Here is a 13279-nt window from a genome sequence, read left to right as displayed (position 1 = left end):
TCACAAAGGCTTCGTAGCTCGAAACAGAAGTCAGCATTTCAAGAAAATTGCGCATGGAAAGGCAGGGCAACATTTGCCCTGTTGGCGAAGAACAACTGGTCGTTGTTCAAAATGTTTCGATATTTCGAACACTCGAAAACGAGTGTATATTAAAATCGGATGAGTTGAAATAAAAACCTAACGAATGTATTCTACATTTTAGAGAACATTTCTATGTGAGAATTCGTTCAAAATTTTAAACAAAACGATTAAATGAGAAGAGATATCCATGAATATAATTTGTATTGCCCGGGTGATGGGAATAGTCTTTTTGCTCATATGGCAAAACCGTTTCTGCAAACACATTTGCGGGCTTTGTTAAATTTTTGATTATGGTTAGGGATTATTTTGTTTCAGTGTAGTGCTCATCGCACGACCTGTTTGTCTGAAAATTGGGGAAAAGGAACTCATTGAGCTTCGTCGTTTAAAGCAACAGTCCTTGGAATATGTAGAGTTTCGAGAAATTTTAAGTTATGTTCCGAACGCTATTTTACACGAGTTGGCGGAGTGGATAAGAAGTGCACTAAAGATCGTTATCGCGGTAAAAAAAATCCTCGGAATTTCAGAGAAACTTCTTAGAAATACGGAATATTTCAAGGAGGTTTATTCCGCGTGACGTGATTGCTCCTTCGAGCACATGTACATAGATGTTTCGTGATACTTCGTAAATCGACACTATCGGCAGCAAAGTGCCTTATCGGCGAAATCGATGGTCCGGATCAGGAATCTTGGGAATGAAGTCACGTTGGCACGCGACTCTCCGTATCCGATAAAGATATCGTATAAGTGAGATCTAATTGATAAAGTGGTGTTTTGCATCCAAAAAATCATATTTTTTAAAGATCCACAATTGAATAACAAATTCAGTAGGAATTCTCCGGAATATTTTATCTCGAGTTTTGGTGCTAGAAATGATATGTACTCAATTTAATATCAATTATTGAGATCTTTTTAACCTCTTTTCAGAGATTCCGCAAGAATCTCTCAAAAAAGGTCTTTAATAATGATTCGTTCTTCGTTGCGTTAAATGCCACTCGCACACTTTTACAGATTTTTTTATAAGAAGTTATTATTAAAACCGGACAGTATCAAAGTGGTTAGTTCATACTCCACACGCGACACTCTTTATATTAAGGTTCCGTTTTAAGCGGAAACTGATTAGATGAGTGATATCCTGAAAAATGATATCTGCCAGACATCCGTCATTAAAAGAAAATGTCACGAAATATCAAGTAAAAGTTCTCGGAAATATGGAAGATTCCAAGTAATGCAACTTCCAGCGTCACGATTGCGTTTTCGTATTAACAGTCTCGAGGTAATATACATGTCTAAGTGTTTTGCGTTACTTCGTAAGTCGACCTATTCTGTAGCAGAGCACCTTATCAACGCAGTCGATGGTAAGGGAGTAAAGTAAAAGAATGTGAAAAAAGAAACGTCTTGAAAAATCACGTCTGCTAAAAATCCGTCATTCGTAAAGCTACGTGAACAAATCTTATCTAAGGATCCCCTGAAAAATCATATCTAAGGATACGTAATTTGAAATCAAATATCACGGAATATCGAGTAAAAGTTGTTGAAATATTTCAAGGAATTTTACACCTCGTGTTACGATCGCTTATTCGTGTCGACAGTTTCTCGGCAATGTACACGTGTAGGTGTTTCGTAAATCGATACTATCGGCAGTAAAGTGCCTTATCGGCGCGGCCGATTGGTCCGGATCGCATCGGGAGGCATCGGAGCGAAGTGACTCCGGCACGCGACTCTCTTCCAGACGAAGTTGCGTAATGAACGGAGACAAGTCGGTCCCTTGGTTCTGCGTGCTGCGTCAAAGGGTGCGTGACACGAGCGTCGCGACAGCTTCACCTGCAACTTTGGCGCTCATGCGTATACACCTGATAACGCCTTCAAGTAGGACGGAAAGAGACCTTTTTTATACAACAATGCTCATACGGATCTCGTTAAGCTCGCTTTTTGCTCGAAATTGATCAATGTTTCATTGACAATGACTAGAACCGAGGGACTATTCACCCGGAAATCAGTGAAAAGGATTTCCTTCTTTGAGAGCCGATTGCCTTTGACTTCATATGATAAACAATGCGATTCGGTAACAATAACGTCCGGTTTTAAAATTGTGACAGGGTTCATTAAGTGATCTCCAACGATTTCAAGTGGTTGTCAGTTCTACTTGTGATTTCCAGCCGATTTCAACATGATTTCGAGTGTTAAAAATCATGATTTCCTGAGTGAATACCCTCTCCTTTATGATAAAAGCGAGTTGAATTACATTACAAGATTGAAGAATAAAAAACCAGGCCCACCAAAACGCTGCAACACTGAAGAATCAATATTGTGTGCACGTCTGTAAATCACATCATCGTTTAGCACAATGCACGATCATATCTCGGTATTCGCAAGTACTTTTTAAACTAACGTCGAGTACTCTTAAAAAGTAGTGCTCCGAAATTTATGGGAGATGGTTTGGCAGTAGGCATTTGTTGCAAGAAGCGGCCAAGATTTGCAAGATAGTGAAAATGTGTCCAAAGTGTCCGTTCTACTTATAGACAATGTTAGTGAAGCAATATCGGAGAGACAGTCAATTGAAAACGAGAATTCGATTATTTCGACTCCTCAAAAGAGGCAGAATAGCTCATAGGTATAATAGTGACATAAGGGACAATGTATATTACGTCAGATTTAGTCTATTTTAAATTTAGGCCAGGAACTTATCTCAGCGCTCATTTTGAAACAGCGCAAACAGTAGGACGCAAGGAGTACAGAAAGTATCCAGGATTTGGAAAACGAAAATGTCGACCGACCAAGAAAATTGTTTGACATTCGGCAAAACGTACTGGTCCAAACTTTAGTGGATATGGTTTGGCAATAAACAATTATCCCAAAAAAGCCAAGATTTGCAAAACAATGAAAATGACGAACAACGAAGACAATTATCCGACATTGCGTAGAAGATAGGAGGGTAATTGGTCATGGATGCGATTCGTCAGGATGCAGAGAGTGCAGAAAGAGTTCAGGATTTGGAGAACGAAAATGGCGAGCGACCGGGGCAACTGTTCGGCATCCAGCAGAAGGTAGGAGGCCAACCTGGCAATATGTAAGGCATAAGAGAGGGTCGACATGGTATCTAAGGGAGGAAAGGAGCACGCGATCAATACGGGAAGGACTAGCGGTGCCAGACCAAGGCGAGCCCCGTCGGCCACCAACCTAACCTCATATCATTCCAACCCCATCCCTGGGCAACCAACCTACTCTTACCTTCAACTCACCCCTCGGCACTGACTCACTCCGCGAGTCCGAACGAGCGGCGCCCTCGGCTTCCGCCATCTTCCACCGTCTTCCGCCGTCTTTCGGCCAAACCCGACGTTTCTTTCGCTCTGGTCAATCGCCGAGAAATCCCCCACAGGAGGAAAGAACGCTTTCTTGCTTCTGCGTAACACTCAAGGGTATAGTGAAATTCGTTAATCAGCTCGATGGTTCCCTTCCTTAGCCAACGATATAAAAAAAAATTGAATTACTTTATAAGGGAACACCCAAGAGGGCTTGAATCCGTAGACGAGATTTTGGATGAGAAGAAAGCTTCCGATATTTCTCTCAAATGTAAATCCCAACGAGATTTGGATTAATATCGAAGAACATGACAGGAATTCTATAAGATGTTGGTGGACACCTTTCAATTCGATCATTCTTTAAGCAACAGCGAAGAATCCTGGTTTTAAGGGAATGGTGGACTCCTCTCCGTGTACTTGAACCTATTTAAGGTATCCAAGGACGTGGTCGAAAGGGTCTAGTAGTTTCGACAGCTCCAGGAATACGATGGAAGCTACAGGTAGGCAGAAAGTTGGGCTAGCTTAAGATCGGATAAGACTCTACGAGGAACTAATCGTTCGGACCAAAATGGCGGACTTCCCGGTAGGGTCCGCTCGGGATGGTTCCGTCAATGGTCGAGCGATCTTGAACCCGTCATCACCGAGCGAATCTTAGAGTTCTCGGACCATCGGCGATGACCGAGGCGAATAAACAAAAAGGCGTTTGTCCAGCGCACAAAATTGCCTATCGTGGCTGGTATACGGGGCAATCAGCTTGGGAGCAGAAGGCACGACCGGCGGACCAGACATGCAACCATCAGCAACAAGTAAGACCTTATAGCATGAGAACAACTTGGTCGCTGGCTCGCTCTCGTTCGTTCACCAACTTACTACGTCACTGAATTCACTTAAGTCTAGGCTTGCTCGCATGGAGACGCGATCTAAATTGCCAGCCACACGAATGCCTCGAATGCATGCCCAAGGGAGGAAAGCGTTGCATCGCCATTGGTACCGGAAGTGCTGCGATTTTAAGGAAGCCGCCGGACGACGAACGACCACAACCCAGAAAACAACCGTGAAAGTACGCGTAAGACACGCTGCGCTCGTTGTTTTAACTTATTACGATTAGTTCGATCTTGAACCTTCGTTTACATACCTTCCTAGGTTCAATAGTACCCTGAAATATTCGTCAACCGCACATAGACTTCACTGAAGGAACGCGTGACGAACTCGGGCTCAGAAAACTTGGTAGACATACGAGACAAATATATTAGAGGGATTTAATTTGTGACGAATAGCTCAATGTTCACCTTATGTTTGCATATTTGTGGTTGGAAGTTCATATTGCATATCCTGTAGGCCTTCCAAATTGCTCAATTCGATGTAACTTAAAATAGAGTTCAATTTGAACCGGAAAGGACATAAGAGGATCAAAGTTAAAATCGAAAAACGATCGACTTTGATGTAGAGATCGGGTCTAAAGTAGAGCTTAATTTGAATCAAGTAGGTTGTACATGGTTGAAAGTAGGACATAAAATGTATAGTGGGATAAAAAACGGCCTTAGGTTACGCAGGGCTAAATCAGCGCTAAAATTTCGACCTGGCCTGTGAAAAGTTTTGCGGCATGTCTGGAAGTTTAGACTATTTCATCATTTTTAATCGTTCTTTTTCACATTCGCATGCATGATGGCGAGTGTTTCATTCAACGTGGGTTTAAGGTACGCTGGGAATGGGCTCTTCAATTATCAGAGAGTTTCTCGTTATTGCGGCAAGGACAGTTTTACCTCCGGCGCAATAACACATCCGAGACGACATGATTAGACGATGGCTAATGTTAGGGATTTCGTGCTAGACGCCGTGATTACTCCGTGTACCACGACTCGGACAAACCGTTCGTTCGTACCACGAGGCGGCATCACCTCTGATTCTTGTATTGCACCGCACCGTTACGGCGATATGGATCAAACTTTCGTTTAGTGCCGTAGAATAAGCAGCAGGTGCACGTGCAGCGAGCTGTCCCGAAAAATGCACTTCTCCTTCCTAACCCTCTAACCCCAAATAAAACTGTCAAGGAGCGAGATAAGAGGGAGATTATTTAACAAGATGTCCAAACGATTCGAGATCTTTCATTACTTCCGTTTCATGACCGGATGACGTTAAAGAAACAAATAAGTAAATTCGAAATTGAATCTAACCGAATGAACAAATAATTAGAAACTCAGTTGGGAAACATTTTATTTGGCGAGTACCTAAAGTGTGGATATAAAACTTGTCTTATTTTAGTGCTCGCTAAATAAAGTATTTTCAAAATGAGTTTCTAATTTTTTTTCCTTTAATTTTGTCAGATTCATTTTTTAGTTTATTTCATTAGTTATATGAAATGAAAAGCTGTAGATTTCCACGGATGTATGACTGAGAAGAAATATCATTTTTTTAATACTATGCAACTTGTATCACGTGGGGCATTATGTACAAGAGATTTGAGCTATTTTTGTAATTAAAGATGGAAAAAGATGCATTTGGCGTATCTTTCGTTACTTCTGTTTTATGAACAGAAAACGTTACAGAACTTAAGTTATTAAATTTTCAAGGTTAGAAAGACCATTTCTTCACAGTACCATTTTCCTAACATATGAACTTTCTTTAGCGTTCCTGAAATATTATTAAAACCTCATTTTACCCTGCTCGCCAAAATATCGCAGCATCTAAAAATAAAAATCGTTGAAATGAGAGACTGACACATATTGTTTAGGATAATGTGAAAAGTTGGTGATCGAATTTTGGTTTAAAAATACTATTAATTACCTAGATATAATCATAGTCTCCTTTTATTGTGTTAAACAGTATATACGATTATCAGATATGCACAATTTTTATTTTGAGGCATTGCAATTTTTTTAGCGAACAATGTGCTTACAATTTCCTCGATACAGTGTAACGTGACAAGTTAATTTTTCAAAAATCATAAACTATCAGAAAAGTAAAATTGCTGCTATCTAGGTGAAAAATAAGACAATGTTAGTCATTTCAAAGGGCAGCTGATGAAGTTTTGCTCTTATTGCAATAACAATTTCATTAACAGTAACAATGGCAAGAAAAATATCGTCGTTCCTGCTCGATCAAATAAACGATATACAGAAAGTTACCGCCAGCAAGGAATTCATTGCAACTATTAATATAATTTCTATTATCCCATTGAATTATATAATAGCAAATAAATTTCGTTACTCCTGTGACACATTTTTATCAAGATAGTTAGTAAAAATTTCAGTAACAATTGAAAAATTCTGCAAGAAAATTGAGTTGGCCTAATTTCAAGTGTTTAACATATAACAAAGCGAGAAAAATTTGTTATTGTAACCGCGAATTACTTTTCTACGTGTACGTAGAAAAGAGTGGACGCCTATCTCATCTGTCCCTGAAATGCGCTTACGCCATTTTGTTGTGTTATAAACATCAGGATTAACAAATTTATCGCGAAACTCGTAACGCGGGACTTCGAGGTCTCTTTTCCTCTCCGAGCTTCACAATTTCCGTCTCATGATTCAATTCTTTCGTCTCCTGCCGACGCGACGAGGAATCATTACCGATTCGACCCGCGTTGCAAGAAATAACGTAATTAACAAACGGTCAATTAATAACGCTCTCGTTACAGATCCTGGCAGGTCTCGATCCGCTCGCGACTGCTCACAGATGCTGTACCGATACGACCGCACGTATCGGTACGTCTACGTGCACGCGTACACGCGTACACGGATGCACCAGTGCACCTTGCACCGGGGTTAAAATGTAACTGCGAGAGCGTAATAGTATCGCATGATATGCGGCCATTAATCCGCGTAGGCTTCCATACTTTGGAGGAACGGACACCTTGCACGCCCGATTTCATAGCCGGTTCATCAACCGGGTATTCTCTTCTCTCTCTGCCCCAAGAGGGCCCCGATGATCGCGTCTCTCTCCGACCCTCTCGATGATTTAATTTCGCCGAGGTCTCGTGCCACCGATCAGCCGCTGCCACGGTTGATCGCGTTTCGGCGCAAACGTACTGCGCGTATGTGTGTGAAATTACACAGGAAAATGAACAAGGATGAGGAAAATTTGGCTCAAGCCCGCGTAGAAAACCGCCTAAGACATCCCAGATAGGAACATCTAACATGATTTTTCCTTGTTTACGCTAAACAGGGATCTGGTTAGGATTTAATTTGATATTCAAGACACTTTTATCTAGGCTTCTCTGTTAGCGTCTAGCTGGGGCCTGCTTAACATTGAATTATGTATTCAACGTAATTGTATTCGATCTTTCTTTTAAAGAATATCCTAGTTAGGGCTTGGTTCTCTATCCGATATTATTTTCCCTTGCTAACGCTAAGCTAGGGCCTGGTTAGGATTTGGCATCCGAGACAATTTTTTCAACCCTTTCTCATTAGCGACCAGTTAAAGTCTGATTAAAATTTAATTTTGCATTCAATGCAATTGGGTCAACTGAGGATATCTTGGTTTGGCTTTACCAAAAAGAATGCGATATTCCAATGTAGGCTCTACACTGACAAATCGGCATCCCAGCTAGGTTCTAAACAGCGCTCTTGCAGATTTTCCATACGGGAGAATTGTGAGGGTCGATCCTAAACGACGTCTCATGTGATAATTTGAAGATGATTTTAGGATAAAACTCACCTGTAGGAACATTTCCCCATCTAGGTGGTGGTGGTCGTAGGCGGCAAGGGCGGCCAGCTCCCTAGCCCGGTAATGCGAGTCGTGGTGCGAGTTCTCCTCCTTGTCCTTATGCATGACCACTGCAACAGGTAAAAGGAAAGATGGCTTGAGTCATCGTGGCCCGAGTCGTTGTCGGATCGGACTTATAGACCCGATCTACCCATCGGTCTAACAAAGAAAAGGCCGCGAATTCCTCTGAAAAACCTAGGCGCCAATTTCTGATTTCATGAGGAGTCTAAAATGGGTTGATAGACTCTCTCCAGAGCGTCCTACCCCAATCAGGGAAAGATCAGCTGCGTCCAAAAATTCTGAATTTAATCCGAAGAACAATGTGTATAATCTTGGGAAACCGTCACGTCGATTCATGGCGGGAAATTTAAATTTACGGCGGCCACGTCGGCTTAAAACATCTTAGTTAGATCGAAGAAGAGCTACGAAACCGAAGCCTTGTTCTGCAGGTTGGTAGGGAACTTAATTGAAGGTTGACCGCACAGTTTCCAAACGTCTTCACTCGACCGAGCAGCGACCACGGATACTCCCGGAGAAGCTAGGCGCCATTTTGCGGGTTTGCAGGAGGTCCAATTAGACGTTGATCAGCTCCTCCCAGAATGTCCGGCCAGGCGGAAAGTCGGAGTAGACGTTGCGCTCCTGGCCGCGGTTTTTCGCTCGGTTTCGCCTCCGGATTTCGCCTCCGTCTCCGCGGAACCCCCAGGGGCCACGTACTCGTCCCTCCTTCCGATATTTCCCCTTTTTTGTCCGTCCTTTTACCTCTCTCGAGGGCCTCGAATCGGCCGAGTGATTAGAGGTCCACCCCAACCCTCGCGGGATCTTCGCGCACAGGGACGCTGTATCCGAGAGGTCGCTCGCATTCGCGCAAAACCGCCGTAATCACGATCGGTTTTATGATTTCTTTGCTTCCAGGTAGAAACCGGGAAGGCAGTTTCTTGTCGCGGGAGTCGAGGGGCCGGTCGATTTACGATGACCACCCTTAGACGACTACGCCCTACGACCCATCTCCAGAGACCCGATTCTCGAGTTCATCCGATCAACTTTCGCATGCGAAATTGACAGTTTCGTATAAGACTTTCAAATGTTGACGAATGACGCGACTTCGCAATAATGCAAAATTATTCATGCGAATCTATACGTATGCGAAAAACGTTCACATGAACTTGAGAATCGGGTCCCAGAAGGCCACCGATCAAGGCCTGCGAAAACTTAGATTGTGCGTCAGGGACAGGTTATTCGAGGTTGATAGAAACTTGGTTGATCGTTCGATCAAGCGATATTGGCATCCGAACCCTTTGCTATATTATTTATTGTTACCTATACAGGCCCCGATTTTTGAGTTCATGCGGACTTTTTTCTCATACGCATAGATTTGCGTGAAAAATTTTGCATTATTACGATGACGCGTCATTGGTCAGCATTTGAAAGTTTTATACGAAACTGTCAATTCCACATGCGAAAGTTGTTCGTATGTACTCGAGAATCGGGTCTCTGATAAGAGGCAAAGTTGCTTGCGAATTGGGACAAAGAGATTTATGATTACCTTTACCACGTAAGGGGATGCGAAAGATGCCGAAATTTAAATGAAGTCGACGAAAGAGAATTCTATTTATCGGGTGTCAATGCTCAAAGTACTTGGTATCGAATTGAAAGCATCAAGTATTCGCTTGTATCGGTTTGTCCCTACTCGTAATGCATTTTACTTGTAACTCGAGTATCATCCCATGCCTCTCAAATCTGATTGCGCGCGACATTCGGAATCACCCCTCGATCTATCTTCTTGGGACTGTCGCGGAGAGTATATCGTTCTCTACGAGCACATTAGTCACGGTTTTCGGCTTCGTTTCCGGAAAGATGGAGAGGAAGAAACGACGGGTGTTTGATAGTGCCGGTTTCCGGTATTTGCCGCATGAGGAGGCGCCCTCATTAGGTTCTTGGTGACATGGTCCTGGGTTTGTTCCCGTTTTCGATGTCTGTTGTATGCGATGGGGTCTTGCGGGACCCCAGGACACCACGTAGAAATATATTCGTTTCCTTCGTGTAAGGCATAGTATCTCCTCTACTTATTGAAAGGTCATGCGACATATGCGTGCTTCTGCAATATTGCGTGCCATTTCCTTTATGGTCAGGCTGTCCAGCAATTCGATCCTGGTCAATTGGCTTCTTTACTCACGTATTGGAATAAACCGACACAAGTAAAATCGAGCTTTTACTCGATACTTTTATGTTAATACCAAATACTTTTGGCATCGACCCTTCCAGCTTTGATACTTAGGTACGTGGTATCGGTGAAAAGTTCTCGTATCGAATCGAATGAAATGGACATAATGAATATGTATTTTATAATGAATTTTTTCTTTGTACCTACTCGAACATTAAACCAATTAATAACAAAAGTGTATTTTGATTAGAAAAGAAAGTCATATAAAACCGTATTCTCTATTCATTTAACTCAGGTATTACCCTTATGGCTACTCCTGCAACACCGAAGATGAGATGAAAGTGGTATCAAAGTGGTATCGTTTATGAATCTTTTCTTTGAACTGGGTGTATCGTATCGTTTGAACATTTACAACGTGAATGTAGAAGCCCTAAAGAAAGTCCAGGATATTAAATTTTTTTACATTTGTTTATAGACACTTTTCCATTTTTTTTTATATAAAGACTCAATTTTTACGAGTGTGGGGGCTTTTCATAGGGTCTCCATATTCAGGTGGTAAAATTTCAAACAAAAGTTTGGTTTATCTTGTTTGCATTTTGATTCGATACGAGTTATTGATATATATTTTTTTTCGATACTGAGTAGTTGAAGAAGAATTTTTCAATACTGAGTAGAATTTTTCGACATTGAATAATGTATCGCCATGTTTTTTGATTTGGGTAATAAGTATCGTTAATTTGGTGGTATCGATTCATTTCTCTCAGTTTATTTCTGGTTTCGAGATTAGTCGTATACGACGAGGCCTTCTGGGACCCCGAGAGGCCACGTGGAAATATTGTACATCCGTTTCCTTCGTGTAAGACATAGTATATCCTCTACTTATTGAAGGGTCGTGTGACATACGCGTGTTTCTGCGGCATTGCGTGCCACTCTCTTCATGGTCAGGCTGTCCAGCGACTCGGACACTGGTCAATGGTCACTGGCTTCTTCACCCACGCATCGATGTCTCCCAACGCTCGCGTCGCCACGCGACGTTATTCTGTTTTGTAAAAAGTCTACAAATTTGTGTGCACTTACCCTACCGTACATGCATTTTAGGACAGTGCCTCCTGACTGTATAAGATAGCAATGACATTTCACTTCAATGTTGACAATATTCATAAAGTTCATGCACTTTTGTTACATAAGATTGCAGTAAAATTGTAAGTATTGTAAGTTAATTAATCGGGAAAGTGATTTATAGGAAAAAGTAGTCACCGATATTAGAAGAAGCGAAGAATTCGAGAAGACTGTCAGATAAGAGAAAGCAAAGGTGATAAGTGCGCGTCGTGGAAAGAGGAAATAAGAAGGAACAAGAAGTGAACGACATTTCTCCTCGAAGTCCCACGGGTGTAATACGAAAAGTTCACCGATCTGTTGCAGTTTCATGCACCTGCCTCCGGGTTGTTTAATATGCACGTCAGAAGTAGAGCATACGGGAGCTTCGCTCCACTAAATAACAAACCAGCAGCCATGAAAATCGCCGCGAATTAACTAACGATTGCGATCTTTAGGCGTTCGATACGTAGCGTGACTAACAAGGAAACATTCCCAAGTGTCCCACGCCGATCTTATTGATTTTCATATATGGTAAAGAACACCAAAACCTAAGAGACACGTGTTTTTTTTTTAATCTGCAATGGTTCATATTTAATGGGTGAAACAACCCCCAAAAATCTGTCGAAAATTCGATTTTTATTTTAGTTTTTGTAGAAGCAGTGAAGTGATTTCGACGAAATTTAGCATAAACGTATTCTGTATAAAGACGATGAAAACACAATATTGTCCAGTAATGCTACACCACTTTAAAGTAAACAGAAAATGCCTTAATAATTTCAATAAGTGTTCATTTTTCATTTAAACAGTACTTAATATGTACGTTGCACATGTATGAGTAGGCATACAATAGAAATGCCTATCGCCCAAAAGATCAATTAATGACGTTGCTTTTATAAGGCACTAACAATTTTCCTAGACAAAAGTCTCAAGAACATCGCGTTTATGGCACCTCAATTCCCAGCTTGGATCTTCAATTCTCTGTACATGGAGCCGTTTATCCAGTTTCCGATCCTTGAAAATGAAGTCATTTCGTGCAAGAAGCGGCGACCCCAGGGAGAGTGGATCGGTACGCACTCGCGCGTTCTCGCATCTCATCGAGAAGCGCTCATCTTGAGCCCGGGGCTATCTTCGTCGGCTCTTTGGATATTATACATCTAGGGTACTTCCTCGATGCGCCGAGTCCCGGCTCATTCTTTCTTCCTCGTAATTCTCACCGCGGTGCTCGCTTAGCTCGCGGTTCTCTGCCGAACCGAAGTGGAATCTCGGGGCGAACGAGGGCAAACCCGAGGCCCGCGCCTACTCCATTACTCGACCATCAACGTCCGTTTATATAGACGTTCTTCGAGTACAAATAATGACTTTGCGCTTCGTGTACGCAGCGACCCTTCCTTCCTTTATGGATGATGACTCGTGCTTTGGAGCTCCTGCCGGCCCCGGCAGGCGCCGAGGCGCTTAAAACCTACTAAGTGAATGCTTAACCGAATGATTATCGCATTGTTACAAGATCGATCGGTGATTAATGGGTCTGTCGGGCTGGTATTAGGAGCACTCGCCACCGGCCGCCCCGTAAAGCGATCGCCATCAGTTTTGGCGATGATCGCCGCAGGTTATTTTCGTCTTACGAAGAAACATTCCCAAGTGTCCCACCCCGATTTCGATAATTTTTATATATGTTGTAGAACTCAAAAATCTAAGGGACACGTATTTTTTTTTACGTGCTAAGATTGATATCTAGGGGGTGAAACAACCCCTCAAAGTTTGATGAAAAAATCGATTTGTCAATTTCTTCTATGGAAGAACACGGATTTCAATGAAACTTGGCATAAATATATCTTGTGCAGGGAGGATCCAGAAACGATACCCCCTCGACGGGGGTAAACTATCCTTATCAATGCTTTTTTTCTTTTTTTTCTGCGGCAAATGATCCGATCGAAATAAA

The 13279-nt window shown here is 42.2% G+C and overlaps 1 protein-coding gene across 2 annotated transcripts in view; it reads right to left on the bottom strand.

Moving 5' to 3' along the window:
• Positions 1-13279, bottom strand: part of LOC105698359 (aryl hydrocarbon receptor) — a 183136-nt gene that overhangs the window by 28729 nt on the left and 141128 nt on the right. For both annotated transcript variants that reach the window (XM_023434930.1, XM_023434929.1), the window contains one exon: positions 8034-8152. In XM_023434930.1, coding sequence (XP_023290698.1) covers positions 8034-8152 — 119 coding nt within the window. The remainder of the gene's footprint in view (positions 1-8033; positions 8153-13279) is intronic.

The sequence above is a fragment of the Orussus abietinus genome, unplaced genomic scaffold, assembly GCF_000612105.2.
Source record: "Orussus abietinus isolate OABI.00-Male unplaced genomic scaffold, Oabi_2.0 scaffold70, whole genome shotgun sequence".
Taxonomy (NCBI): domain Eukaryota; kingdom Metazoa; phylum Arthropoda; class Insecta; order Hymenoptera; family Orussidae; genus Orussus; species Orussus abietinus.
This window is presented reverse-complemented; position numbering and strand designations above follow the sequence as displayed.